Source organism: Zonotrichia leucophrys, chromosome 3 (genome assembly GCF_028769735.1).
Source record: "Zonotrichia leucophrys gambelii isolate GWCS_2022_RI chromosome 3, RI_Zleu_2.0, whole genome shotgun sequence".
NCBI lineage: Eukaryota > Metazoa > Chordata > Aves > Passeriformes > Passerellidae > Zonotrichia > Zonotrichia leucophrys.
The window spans coordinates 3986526-4001766 of NC_088172.1; the positions used below are offsets into that span (position 1 = coordinate 3986526).

General features: G+C 40.8%; 1 protein-coding gene across 6 annotated transcripts in view; it reads right to left on the reverse strand.

The window, feature by feature from the left end:
• FUT9 (fucosyltransferase 9) overlaps positions 1–13888 on the reverse strand; it is a 104160-nt gene extending 90272 nt beyond the window's left edge. For 3 of the 6 annotated variants that reach the window (XR_010439478.1, XM_064707271.1, XM_064707267.1), the window contains exon 1: positions 13681–13888. Coding sequence is in view for 1 of the 6 variants with exons in the window: in XM_064707266.1 (XP_064563336.1) it covers positions 12461–12608 (148 nt within the window). In the remaining 5 variants the exon portion in view is untranslated. Of the gene's footprint in view, positions 1–12460; positions 12652–13680 lie in introns of those variants that run through there. The other 3 variants (XR_010439479.1, XM_064707266.1, XM_064707268.1) reach the window with 3 other exon arrangements.
• Positions 13889–15241: the final 1353 nt, after the last annotated feature.

Sequence of the window (15241 nt, forward strand, 5' to 3'; positions counted from 1 at the left end):
ACAAGTAAGATCATGGCCCTGAGTGATAGAATGCTGCTAGAAAAGATGGGAAGGTACAGAAGATGAGAAAGAAAGGTGCAGATTACTAGCAACAAAAAGGAGGAAAAAAATACTGGGATTAAAATACTTAAACCTAAAATTTAGGTGGCTTCACATGGAAAGTTAGGCTGTCTTTCAAATTAATTAAATACTTAACTGTCAGAGTCACACCTCTATCTTAACTCACAGACTTTAAAGAAAACTCAGAAATTTTGAAATGCAAATATTTAAAGTTGGCTTTCCCATACATATGAATGTGCTCAATCCATAGCTGAGGATTTGACTCTAGCAGGAAACAATGACCATTGTGGCATAGCTGTGCTTCAGAAAGAAAAGATAGACTTTGCAGAACTCACAGAGACATAAACCCAATAATAATCTGAAAGATTAATGTATTGTGGAATAGATATATTCTAGTCACTGGACTGTAAATCCAGGAAAAACACATTATTCATTTGAACATTAATTTATTTTATGCTTTTGCCATTTGAATACCTTCTGACAATAAATGGAGACAACGTGGTGAAGTAATAATGGAAAGCTATATTATCACTCACGACACTCTATCTCCTACTTGAAAGGAGAGGTATCTTAAGTTCCCCAAACTGGATAATAACAACTTGCTCTAAGATATTACATTTACAAAATGTTTCCATTATTAGTACCTTCCTGTATTTCTAAGTGTTGCTTTTTAATGCCCTAAAATGGACTACCAGCTCTATCAAGGGATTCAGTCGCCACTTTGCTCAATACCAAGTTGAGCATTCAGGCACCACCGACACTTTCCATCCTCCAGACAAGTGCAGCTCAGTCCCAGCTCAGGGTGCTCAGGCACCAGCTCCCTCAAACCCTGACCCTGCCAAGGTTCCTGCACCCCAAACCTGTTCTCAAGATGTAGCAGTCTCACAGTCTCACCCCACAGAGAGAACCACTGTTTTTTCTGAGAACACACTCACAAGAGCAGATACCACATGCATGGCAGGAAGAAAAAAAAAGATAATTTTCTGAAACTGCAGAAAATTAAATTCCCTCTCGGGAAACTGACAAAGCCCACTTTATCTGATCTACAGAGAGTATAAGAATTAAGATTGTCTGCCTCCCAGGAGGCTCCTATTAACCAGAAAGTATTTGTTATTTGACAAGACAACTTTTTAATTTTCCCCTCTTGGAACTATTCGGTTTGCTTTTAAATATTTATTCAGCCAAATAGCAAGAAACTCACTCCACAGACCAATGTTAGTCTGCTCTTCTGTGAAGAAAGGGGGTCAGGTTTAAGTTCCTGCTCCATTAGCTATTTAATCAATTATCCAAATTGGCAAGGTTTCAAGAGGAGAAAGTCACTAACTTCATCCCAAAATAACCATTCAGTGAGTAGCTAGGGCACATTTCTGACCTGAATGTGCCTATGAGTGAAATTTTTTCTCAACTCAGGAGTGTGTTTATGTGTTTAAAAGGTCATCCACCTCAGTGCTAAGTGCTCTAATTACTGGATATTTGGGCATCAATTAGCAGCATGTTTCTAATAATTTTGAAGAAAAGGCAGGTTGGTCTTATATATTTATTTTCAGGGTACAGTAGAGACCTCCCCAATGCTGAAAGGAGGTACCTTAAAAGTGTAGGTTTTATGTATATTACTGTCCCATCATATTTTTTTGAGGATATTCTTCCTTCTGCTCAGTGATTTCTCTGGTTGCCCCTCTTAGCCATCTATCTCCTGTGCAGGAAGCCTAACTCAGGGTAGAGAAAATCTTTATAAACAAAGCACCTGTCAGATCAACATTGCAAGGCTTGATGGCTGCATTCAAAGAAGTGTTAGGGAGCTAAAAGCAGACTGATCCACCACATCACTTTTGATGTCTTGCCCCCATGCTGGATGGAGCATCCATATTTTAGTTTTTATGAGTTGCATGGGCATCCCTCAGGAGGGTAAGCAGTTCACACTGGAGTGGGAAACCCAGAGAGCTGGGTAATGTCATGGCGCTGAAAAGGAACTTTGATACAGAGGAGAGTGTTAATCACAAAGTCTGTTTTAAATTTTACCCAGCCAGAAGTTAAGCACCCTGAATAAGATTAAAAACAGATCTATCTGTTCAGGCTTCAGATTTTGTTAGCCAAGTAAACTTATTTTTAGAAACTGGAGGGAGGGGAAACAGAAATGGAATCAAGCTTCCTTTTAAAATAAAAGGATAAGAGATGTGCTGATGCTCTCCTAATGATATTGTGATTAGATTTGCTAGCCAAAATATTGACAGTCTGAGTTCAGTTTTGCTGATTCCCTGCTGTAGGTGTGACACTGTTACTGCCAGAGACTGTACCAAGATAAAACATTGGCCACACCTGCAGGAACCATGATCAGAATGAGGGAAATAAGTATTTATTTGCCCACACAGTGGTGGTGAATGGCTCTTTAGCCTAGTGCCTGACACAGCTGCCCAAGGAATGAGTGACTGATTGCAGTACTTGGTCAGTGAGCCAGAACAATGAAATATTTACAGTTCTCAGAATTGTTCAATATTCAGAAGACTTAGGGCTCTTCTGGGGACAGGAGCAAATAAAAATTTCAAGGCTAAGAACTGAGTTAGGAATGTGGACTTTCAGGACAAGGTGGTGGAGTTTGTTGTTGGGAACCTGGGAGACTGCCCCTGGACTGGGACGCACGGTGAATCCCAGTGAATTGGTTTGCAGTGAATCCCAATTGCCACACGTTGGTTTGGTTTGGGAGCAGCAGTGGTGGGCATGGATTAGAATTCTCTTGAAGCAAACAAAACTGGAAGCTCTGCCTACAGTCTGTACCCAATGTACAGTAACCTGCAGTGGGGACAAAAGGATCTGAACTAATTAGTCCTTCAAATAGCCTCAAACTACTTTCAGGGTAATAGCATTTTGTCTGAGACAGGAAACTGGATCTAGTCTGTGGTAAAACATATTGATCATGCTTAAATATAAGGACCTCCATACCAGATGCTGCTCTGCTCCTATTGGGCTGAATTAGTTGCTAATACAGACAAAAACACCCAAGTCACATTTTCTGCTGCATAAAAGCCTCTACAGAGCTGTCTCTGTGTGGATTTTGCTCCTGTTCATCACAGGTAATTGTTAGTGAAAGCCTTAAATTTCCCCCATTTATTTTTCCCTAGGGCGAAAAAAATAAATTTTCAATAATTAAGTAAGAGGTATAATTGGGGAAATGATACAAAGGACAAGGTGGAAATTAAGAACTGAAATAAAACAAACACAAGGAACAAAATGCAGGAAGAAAGTTTCACAGAAGTTAAGGAAATGTTAGGTAATGACTAACAGGGAACAAACTAGAAAGAAAAACAGGTGGTAATGAATCAGGAGGAAAATGCTATTTTGAAGCAATAGTTTGTAGAAAGTTTAAAAAAATATACATTTCATATATAGAGAGAGATTGGTTTTTTTGTACATTCAAATGTATACATACCACTAGACAGCTATCTAGACTGACCAGAGACTATCTTCCCAAGTCCATACCAGCATTTGCTCATTGCTAGTGAAATAGCCTATGATTATCACACATTGCCTCCCCTTCATGGCATTAAAATTGTTGTCCATATTTTAGGGAAAATCTATGCTAAACTGATTTTGAGCTATATGAGGAGGCATGGCTGAAGCTGGGGATTGGGAACTTGGAGCCTTGGCTTCCATTTGTAGCTGTGCTTCTCTGACCTCCAGGGAGGGATAATTCGGGAGTTATTTTTTTCTACCTACCTGAAAACCACAGATAATCCATAACCATTGCAAGGCATTCAGCACTTACAAAAACAGGGCACAAACATCAAAATTACTTATTCTATAACATCAAGAAAGGAACAAATATCTGCATAGTAATGTGAGCAAAAAGAAATACAAATTAGGCCAATAAATTAGGCAAATCCAAAAAACTTCAAGAAAAAAATTCACTTCATAAATTCACTGCAGCAGATTGCTCTACTGGGAAACAAGAAACCCCAAAACTGCTGAGTTTCACAGTGGAGGATTTTAACCAGGTAGGGTGCCTGAGGAGATCATCTGTTATTGGAAGAACAGAAGTATATATTTGTGTGTATGTACATATATATAATTTTATATATATGCATATTCATTTGTGTGTATATACATATTTATATATGTATATATACACTAAAGAATGATATATATGCATATATATGTGTGCACACACATAGACACACACACACATATATATACAAACCAGTTATACAGTTAAGACACAGTCATTCTCTCCATCAGATTAAACTACTGCTGTTATACACCTTAACACAGAAAACTGCAGGTTTTTCAGTAACTTCTAGTAGGACATTATATAATTCCTGCAGATCTAAAGCTCTAAAAGCATCTAAAGATCTAAAGCATGAATTTATCTAGGAAGAATGAAAGACAGCTTGGTATTTTTACACACAAAAAAAAAATCTTGGAGCTGTGCAAATTTCAAGAAAAAATTGTTTTGAAATAGGTATATTTGTAAGGTTTTTCTTCTGAAATACCTTTCCACTGCAGTGTCTTTTTCCATTTTAAAGAAGTAAAAAATTTGGTTTTATCATAATCAATCTTTTAAATTTATCTACCACTAAGTTGACCTAAAGCAGAATTATTGACTGAAAAAGAAAAGTTCACTTTTAAAACATTCAATTTATGTTTTTGTTCTTTTGGACAACTGGTTAAACTGTAAAATTTCCATAAATGAAATCATGTTTTCAAATGGCCGAGCGCTTCATTGATAATGTAGCAGACTCTACTTCTGTTCTTTTATTGAGTTGATTCATTCATACTGTAGTTTGCATGTGCAAACACATAGCAGCCATCCTCTTATTTATTTCATTGATTGAATCAAATTAAATTATTTTCAAGCTAATGCTGGATTTTATCGACTGTACAAAAATTCTCAGCCTTGAGTTTCATAGCATTGCTGCTGCGTTTCACTCCAGTGCAAGAAGGTTGGAGTTCCTTCCCATTGGTACCACTTGCCATGCAAGGCTTAAATGTCTATTGTCTGGAAAGCTCTATAAAACAGATGTAATTGTTGTTATTATAGTTTTTTTCATTATGATTGCTTTAAAAATACAGATGCTCTCATCTATTCGTGCTTGCCTTCTCTAGGATGTCTGTGGAAAGAAGACTTTTCATCTCAATGGGGCCTTAAGGAAACATACTTCTAGCTATATGCATTTTAACTGCCAAAATATTTTAAATGTCATTTCAAAATTTTTCATAGCTTTCTCCCTGAATATTCTTTAGTTTGAATCTCAGATACTGTCAGCTTGTGGCAGGTGGGCATGCAGGCCAGTGCTGGAGCTCCAGCAGGTCAGCAAGCTGTGTACACAGTACTGAGGCTCAGTGAGGTCAAATAATTGGGAATTTTGTCTGTGCTCCTCAGGAAGCTCTGCTGGGGAGGCAGCTGGTCGTTCCTAGGCTCACCAGGCAGGCTGCCCAGAAAGGGTGGCTGCTGAGCATCTGTAGGGAAGCCATGGAGACCATCCAAGCAGTGAAGCTCAATCCCTTCCCTGAGCTCCCACCTTCCAACTCTCATACCAGTCCTAATATTGAATGTAGGACATCAGCTGTCTCGGTGTAGCTGGTTGAGGTGTTTGTGGCAAATATTCTCACTGGAAATTCTCCTGATTATTTCAAGTTCTAGAATTAGCAAGCTGGTTACCTTCCCAAAAGCCATTTGTTGGATACTACTGTATTTTCTTTTCCCATTCATCTAAATGAGGTTGCTTAAAAACTCTTTTTTAAGTCTGGTAGTTGCAAGAAACTAATTAGCATTTGTGTCAGAGCAATCTTACTTCATTATACTTAAACATTGGCCTTTAAACTATGGGTATTTGGAACTGCTGAACAACAGTCTTAAGCAGCTAGTTCGTGAAAATCTTCTATTGTCAGCTTAAATAAATCATAAGATCAGTATAGCCTAGGTTGAGAGCCTTGGCTGATAAATTTTATTCTAAACATAGCATACAGGCAATAATTTAACTGCTTTAAGTGTAGTTTGATGTCCTCTTATTCCACTTAAATGCAATCCTCAGCAGTAGTGGCTGTAAAATATTTACCACTTCAAATTCTAAATTGCAAAACTTTATGTTTTTCTGTTTTTCAAGATAAATTAGTAGTCTTCTGTTACTGACCCACACTGATGCCAATTCTAATTTCAAAGCATGAACTATTTCCATTGAAAAATAATCTTAAAGGAAAATTCCAGCTCAACTTCTACCAAAAGTTCTACCCTCTCCCTCTAAGACAGTATTTTCACTGCTTTGCCAAACAAGGGCTCAATTCTGATAAATTCAAAGTAATTGCCACATGAGTAACTTGATATGCACAATCAGTTAATTTATTGGAATACACACTCCCTGTGCTCTGCATCCTCACAAATAATTTTAGGATTCATGCCTTCATTCACCACGCCCTTAATTTTAAGGAAGGTGTTTCTTTTCTAGTTTAAGCCATAGAAGAAAATTTACTGAAATCCTATCTTGTCCGAATACAAGTTCCACTCATTTTGCTTCCCAAAATTGAAATAACTTTGCTGGGTTTAGTTTGAAAGGAAAAAAAAAAAAAAAAAAGAAGATTTAAACCCAGAAATATTTAAATTGTTCCTGATATGCTGGTATGTGTATTACAACACACATCCAACACCTTTTATTCTATCCAAAACATTTTGTTGAATAAATGTTTTTTGAGGATTTCTAAATTTGTGCCTTTTATTTCAAAAGGAGAGATTTGAAATTTGAAATGTCATGCTGATAAAGAGAGAAAACTGGTTTTGTTGCTTTGTAAGCCTGCCTCACCCCGTGGTGTCTGGCATGGTCTCCCTGCCACCTGCGTCCATCTGTCCTTGGTTGGTGATCTGCTCTGGGCACTGCTGTGGGTACCTGACTGCACAAGATGTGGTGACTCATTTGAAGAAAGTCTTTGAATAAACAGGGAGTTAATGATGCTTGATTTTAAAAATAAAGGCTATTGACAAATACAAATTGCCCCCCCCCCACCATATTCCATATTTTAAAAAGCCCATACTCATTGCCTCAAAGAGAAAAATAATTTTGAAGGAAGTATTTATTTTATGTCATTATGACCTTCAAAGCTTAGACCTTATGGATCCCTGCCTCTCACCTCTGCTCTAACACTGGAATGGAAAAACAGGCTTTCCTGCAGTTTCAGCTCTAACACACTTACTCAGTTTGAAATTCCTGTAGTAGCTGTCCTGGATAAACTAAGAGGAAGAAGACATCTGTAGAAAAGACAATAGAGCTTAGAACAGGTGGATTATTAATTAAATGTTCATTTTCAGTGTTGGTGGCTTTCCTTAATTCAGCAGCATTATTTACATTGTAGGTCTGGACTGTAGCATAAAATGATTACAATAGTTTTAAGCTGGTTTTTTTTCCCAAAAGAGTACGAGGCTTAAATTAGACAAAATAAGCCATTTTACATAAAGATCTATGATAAATAACAGATGTAGATCCATGATAAATAACAGATGTCTATTTATTCTACACTTGTTTTTACAAGTATTTATTTGATCTTTTAGTGGCAGATATGAGGAGAAAAACCAAAATCTCCAAACATTAATATTAGAATGTTTCAACTTAGCCAGGTATGAGAGTGTATGGTTAAATCATTTTCTACTGTCAGATCAAAAATGAAGCATTATTTGGTAAAGAAATACAAATCTATGAGGCTGTTTGCTCACAGATTATACATGTATTCCAGAATCAAATATCTGGCATTTACAGTCTCTCTACAACATAAAAAAAAAAAACAAAAAAAAAAAAAAAAAAAAAAAAAAACACCCAAAAAATCTGTGAAAGACTTTTTAAAACAAAATAAAAATATCTGTGTGTAGTTAATTAATTTCCCCCTATCCCAGTTTCTGAAATACAAATAAGTATTTCCAGTAAGCTCTCCTTGAAGAACTAAATGTCTCAGGGGAGTGGAAATCACATTTTTGGAGCCTTTCACCTCTAGTTCACTGATTCAAATACAGCCAACATGCAGTAGTGATGGAAAATCATTGAGATTTGAAAGCTGGTTTGTGGCCTGTGTGAAATGAACTGGTATTTCACTCCATCTCTTAGAGGGTCCTGAGCAGGCACTCGGCACCTCTGAAGGCACTGATGCTGAGCTCCTTGCAGGATCCAGTTGGGTCCCCACAGAGCCACAACCAGGGCTGAGGTTATCAACTAAAATCCCATTCCAGACAAATTTCCTCAGTACATCGATCCCTTGGAGAAAATTGGTCCTTGGCCACCTGGAAGATCTCAGTGGGCAAATGTTTTCTCCTTGCCAAGAGGCTAGTGAAACCAGGCAGATCATTCTGGGGTCACCACACTGAACCTTTGTCTCCTGTGCTCCACAAAGGCTGGGTGAAAACAGTTTCATTTTCCAATTCTGGTAATCTGGCACTTTGTACTTTTAATTGTACTTTCAATTAGTTACACTTAATTTAGGGAGAAAAACAGCAGAAAAATGTTTCTTCCTGCAGAAAGAAATTACTATATTTCTTGAGGGCAAGGGTGACTTTGACTCTTTCTTTAGACAGAGGTTCATCCACAGTGAGGAACAGTTAATAAAATGTCATTTATGGAGATTATACCTAACATATTATAGAAAATTTGTCTGACAATATTTTTTTTTCATAATCCAAAAATTATCTCAGTTCTGTTTCCCAGTGAAGGCTTTACATTATCTCTTAAACGATTGCATCTCCTTTATGCTCAGGACAAAACTTGCATATGTTTTTATGAAAATAAAGTAGTTTTTTTATGAACATTTAATATCTTGTATTAGGAGTTTCCTCAGAGGGAAGAAAGAAAAGTCTATCTTCATTAACCACTAAATATAACGTGGGGAAATTAAAACATTTGGATGTCATGTCAGCTATATAGGTTGTCTTCTATGATGTCACATTTGATTTTCTTTTTTTATGACTTTGACAGCATCATATTAAAAATTTGATTGCACTACGACAGTACAGGCTTTGAATTATTCAGCTTATAAGTGCAGTCTTGCAGGAAGACTGTTTTGTATTTCTTGCCATTTCTGAAAAACTGACATTTAAAAAAATGCAAAAAGAAGGGAAAATGGTTACCAATAACTATTTAATAACTTGAGCTTGGCAAAGGTAACATCATTTTAATAGAATATCACACAAATTAAAAGTAGATTAGCTATCATGTGCCACATTTTTTAAAAGTCACTTGAAACATTATTCTCAGGTTGACATTTTGGCCCTGAGAAATAGATAGCAAGCCTTCAATTCATTCTCAGCAAAGTCAGGACTTCCTTCTAACTGAAGAAAACCCATACATTCTAATCTGATTTCAGCAGCTATCACTCTGAATTCTTGTGGCATTTAGTTGAAATATCCATCTCTTCTCCTAGCATACACCCATGCTATCAGTGTTTACTGAAGTCAATGGGGCTTTTTCCATTTGACTCCTATAAGGGAGCCAAACAGTCAACATTGGAGTCTCTTGGGCAATTTTTGCAACTCTTTCAGGATTTATACTGTGCTTTTCCCATGATGTCTTGTTTTTGCCAGCTTTCCTTTTCGTTCCATTTTACTACTGTCTAGTGTTAAAAAAGTGCAATCTGTTTGTTCATTTGTATCAAATAACTTTATTTGTAACCCTTTTCAGAGTGTCCAAATTTGTCTTTTCTTCATTACGACTTAAGGTTATTTTTAAACCTCTAAGGATATTTTTATCACTAAAGATAGAAACATCTACCCTACATCTTGATTAAATTAATCCAGTCCTTTCGTGTCAGAACCTTAAAGCAAATACTGCCATTTTAAGAAATGTGTTATTTCCACTCCCTAATATGAAATTTTAGTGGTTTGAGATATGAAAATATCATTCAAAGTCAAACCTTTTTCCAGTTAACATGACTATTATTTGGTCACAATATAGCTGCCCCTAGCAAAACATGTATTACTCTTTCTCACAAGAATTATCTCAGCTGGGCTGTCTGGGCAGGTAAGAACTGTAGGCCTGACTACTGCTTAGGAGGGTAAAGTGTGGAATATTCCATACGAGATACAAAATAAACCCTTCCAGCTGTGATAATGGGGAAAAATACAAATGATCTTTTCGTGTCCCCATTCCTCAAAAATGGATAGCAGGGTTGTCTTTGATTCTGCTCACAGCAGTGCCTGGGGAGAATCTCATTCTGATTTAGCTGGGATCAGAATCATGACGCTGGTTATACTACAACATGGGTTTGCACTCCCTCAGAAATACTTGATGTTTATTCAAGAGTTCCCTCTGTCATTAAATACATGTATTTTGCTGTTCTTCATCTCTCTTCCAGCATCTCCAAATTCCAACTCGAAGATAAGAGTGCCTGTTTGCATGATTAGCAGTGAAAATTAATTATGGATCACTTACACTACATTATTTTAGTTCACTTATTTAACCTGAATCTAGCCTGTTTCTACACATGAATCACCCTGGGACAGCATTTTTTCATCCTTAAATAAACATTGACATGTTTGTGTTGCTTTCCTACTGATAAGCCAAACATCTCAAAATGTACAATTGGAAACAAGATATCACAATTCAATAACATTTCATTCTGCAACATCAATATCACTCTTCAAAATATTCTGATGGAAATAAAAATTCAGGAGCTACCAGGACAAAAATTCTCTGTCCCTATCATTTACTGCCCAATCTCTACCCAAGCAAACTCTGGTCAAAGACAACAAATGGTATCTACAAAAGTGCAGAGTAAAAAATGTCGAAGTAGTACAGCCCACTACCAATTTTATGAGTTTTAACATCCATCCTCCTCAATGGTTTCAGGGTTTAAACACCGTGTCCAAAAAAACCTGACTAAACTGAAATCAGAATCAGTGTTTCCCTTAGAACTATATGTGTTTTGACTGAGAATAGGCTGACCATTAAAGGTGATAGAGAAACTTACTGCCATAATAATATTTAAATCTTATTGTTTCAAACTGCCACCAGCTGTGGCAGGTAAGATGTGCTGAAATCATTCAGATGAATCTCATAGAGATTCCTTTCTGCATTACAAAGAGAAAACTATCATCCTGTGACTTGTACAGAAAAGCAAAATGTACAGTATTACAAGATTTTTCAAATGATGTGCTATACTTGTATGTAAGAACACTTCAATCCCTTTACCCAGTGTAAAGCAGGACTCAAGAAATTCTCTGCAAGTAAGAAACAACACTATGAAAAAGTATCAGTGAAACACATGAAAAAGCACAAGCCATAATCAAGCTAAAATTCCAACAAAATTTAGCAAAAAGCAGGAATTAGGTGGGGGGGAAGACATTTTCCCCCAGCCTCCTCCAGTCATTAGCGTTATCACAGCACCAGCTTCTGGAGAAGGGAGTGAAGATTGAGTGTGAATCTTATATTTGTACTTGCTGTCTATTTGGCAAAGATGCACGAGGCTGCTTTATTTATCTTTTTTATCCTTTCTTTCTTTTTTCTTTTTCTTTACAATTAAGGCAGTTTACAGGTCTTTAACATTACCCTGTGCCAGAGATAAAAAAAAATAAAAGCATCGGGGACCGCTGCTGCCATAACAACCCCTCGACAGGGAACTATTGGGAAACAGATAGTTACTATACTAGCCACCACCAGCCGTGTGCATCATGACACATAAAAACCAGAAAACCCTTTCAGAGACAGCATCCCGCCGTTCGCACTCGCGGTTCTGGGCAGCCAAAGAGGAGCAAGCGGAGACTTCCAGCCCCTCCACCCCCACCCCCTGCCCCCGTCACTTTATTTATTTAATTATGCCGGTGGAGGGAGTGTTAGAAAAGTCCATTTGAGCGCTGAGCTCTGCCCGAAGCCGCCCCCGAGCCCCGCGGGAAGGGCCGCGCTCGGCGGCTCCGGGGTGGGACCGGGACCGGGACCCTCCGCCGCCTCCCTCCGGGGCCGCTCCGGGGCAGCCGCCGATTCTGCCGAGCTGGGTCCTCCCTCCCACCTCCGAATCGTCCCTCGCAAAAGTTACGGCGCTGCCCCCTCTCCGAGCCGCCCCGGGTGGGCAGGGTGCGGGCTCGGGGGGCTCCTGGCCCCGGCTGGGAGCGGCGCTGTCGGGGAGCCCATGGGAGATCCCCCTGGGAACGGGCAGCGGTGCCCGGGAGGGGCAGCAGGGCGGGAGCCCCTCTCTCTGCTCGCATCCCGGCGGAGCGGCGGGGACATCCCGGCTGCCCCGCGGACCTTCCGCACGGGCGGAGCGGAGCGGGGCGGGCCGGGACCCTCCGTTCCCCGGAGCGGGGGCAGGGCTGGGGCGCGGAGCCTCCCCCGCGGCCCCGCTCCCCCAGCACCCAGCCCCGGGGCCGCTCCGGGATGGGAGGCGCGGGAGCGGGGGATGCATGGCAGGTGCTCTGGGGGCGAGGGCGCCGGGCCCGGTCACTCACCCGTCCGAGGCGGGGGCTGCGGATGGCGCGGCGGCGGCGGCGCTGCCCCCGGGGCGCGGGGGGCGGCGGGGCAGGAGCAGCAGCGGGCGCGGGAGCAGGGGCGAGCGGCGGGGCCCGGGCTGCTCCTGGGCGCGCTCTCGCTGCCCATCCCCGGCGCTGCCGCCGTCGCCGCCGCCGGAGGAGGATGCGAGGGAGAGTCAGCCCCGGGCGCGGGCACGCGCAGCGGCGGAGCGGGGAGGGAGGGGGGACCGGGAGCGGCGCGGGGGCGCGCAGCGCAGGGGGAGAAGCGGGGAAGCTCGGGCTCTCCCTCTGTCCTTCGGCGCTTCCATCCTTTCGTCCCCCAGCCTTTATTTTCTCATTTTTCTACACCTTCTCCCTCCATCCCTCATCCCTGCATCCCGCATCCTCCCATCCATCCGTCCTTCACCCCCTCCATCCCTCCACCCGTTATCCCTCATCCATCCGTCCATCCCGCCATTCCTCAGCCCCTCCGCTTCCCCGGCCGCGGAGCCGCCGTGCCCCCGCGTCCCCTCCCCGCTCGCTCCGCCGCAGGCTGTCCCCGGAGCTCCCCGGGGCACGGCCGGCGTGATGCTGCCCCCGCGGGGCATCCGCACTCCCCCTTCCCTCCTCCTGCCCCCGGGAAGGGCGAGCTGCTCCTCTGAAGGACAGGAGATCCCCAGCCCCGCTCCATCACTCCCGCCACAATCCCTAAAGAAAAAGCACTGCTAGAGCTTTCCTATCCTGCTCTCCTGCTCTTCCTTTCTTCTGCTTTTTTTTTTTTCCCCTACACGGCAGGAGGAAAAAAACCGGTTCTGTGGTAGGGAAAACGGGGGTAAACAAGAGGGAAATATAGAATACTATCATCATTGATTATATGAGAAACCAACCATACACTGGATTAGTTTTTAGAAGCAGTCTTTCAAGCCTGCTCCTGCAACCTAAAGGATTTATTGGATGTTTATTTAGGATCAAAAATAATACTGATCATTAAATATAAAAGAAAAAAACAGCTCAAAGTACATTGTGTAAAGATGAGACCTATGAATCAAGCGAGTCAAAAAAAACAAGCACACCAAAAGCTGGCTATCAACTCTTTATCCTCGTCCTGAACTCTCTCTGCATTATATAATGTTGATAAACTGCTGCAAGTACATTTGGGGAAAAGATACTGCAATGATGAGAACATACTGCTTTTTATTAGAGCACATTAGTATCCTTACCTGACAAGTAGTTGCTTCAGAGGTTCATTTGCACGTTTCTCATCAACCCTCCAAGTAAACAATTTACTCGATTTTCAGTGCAGACATATGATTCCCTGGTGTCACTGTCTCTGTCCTAGACGTTTCTGAATGGCTTGTGGATTAACTTACTGTGCTCTTCTGCTCTGCCTTGTACCAGGAGCTGTGCAGGTATCAACAGCTCCCACTTGTGAAGCCAGGAAAGACAGAGATTGGGTAGATTTCCACGTAGCTCCACAAACTGCTGATTTGCTGTAAGGGCTAGAGTCACCTAGAGAGTGGGTCTGGTCTTCTAGCAGGTTTATTCAGAAAGAGAGGCCTGACCCAAAATTCACTGTAGACAATACAAACATTTCTATAACCATGGTGGGAATTGGTTCAAACCCCCATGAGCTTGCTGCTGGCGTGAAGGTATTTTTGAGTGCAGCTATTCTAGTGAGAACTCCCTGGGAACAAGAAAAGGTACTAAAATATGCATCTTTTTCATAAGATTATTGAGAGAAGGTCAGGGACCTGTCTCTGTTTCCCTGCAGCTGTTGGCAAAAAATATGTACTGGAAGGCAGGTTACAGCCCCTGGCTGGAGGATGTCTTGTGTTGCTGTAGGCTCAACCAATCTACCAAACACAAAAATGAAAGGGGAGGGAAATTACAGGTCCAGCTCTGGACATCACTAAAGTTAGTAAGAGAAGAACTTAATGTTTCATTTTGAACCACTGCAAAGAAACTCAACAAATTAATCTTCCAGTGTGTTTTTCTTCTCTGGTCTCAGTCCTGGGATTAGATCTAAGCACCACTCTAACTTGCAGATTTTTACTATTTTGCCTGCATTTGCCCCTCCTCTTTGCCTTCTCCAGCACAGGGTCTAGGCTGTTAAGAGAAATGGAGGTAGTCAGAGAAGGGAAATAGGGCAGTGGAAAAGATTTGGGCTCTGTATAGATAATCACATCATCTTATCCAGCATGAGAGGCAAAGAAATTGGCTTATATTTTTTAACATAGTTAAGACAGGAGTTTAAAATATTTCATGTAGTTTTTAATATAGCTAATTTTTTTGTTGTTTCTCACTCGCTCTCTAGTTGCTGATGGATGACTTCAGTAGGGACAATACAATAGTCTGGTAGTTGGAGTCATTCCTGAGAAATGAAAGACTGAGTGTACACATTTTTTTCACTGAGATTCAGAATAGGAAATGAACCGTTGAGGTCCTGTCTTTCCTCCGATGAATGGGTTTAGCTCTCCTATCTTTGACTACAAATTTAGCTTACATTAAAGCAAGCTTGTATATGCCCACTGAATAGTTTTTTTTCACCAAAATAATTTTGTTGACAATTGGTCAGCTCTTCAGGAAATTACAGAGCTTACTGCAGATTCTTGCACGCTCTTTATATATTTGTGCAAGGATTTATGTTTATGTACAATGATTTAGCTGTTTTTAAATTACAGGAGAATTTTGCTTATGAAGAATACAAATATTAACCTTTAAATTTCAAAGACATTGTAGTGGACTGGTTTATTCTTAGACACTAGGTTTCATCTCTTCTAT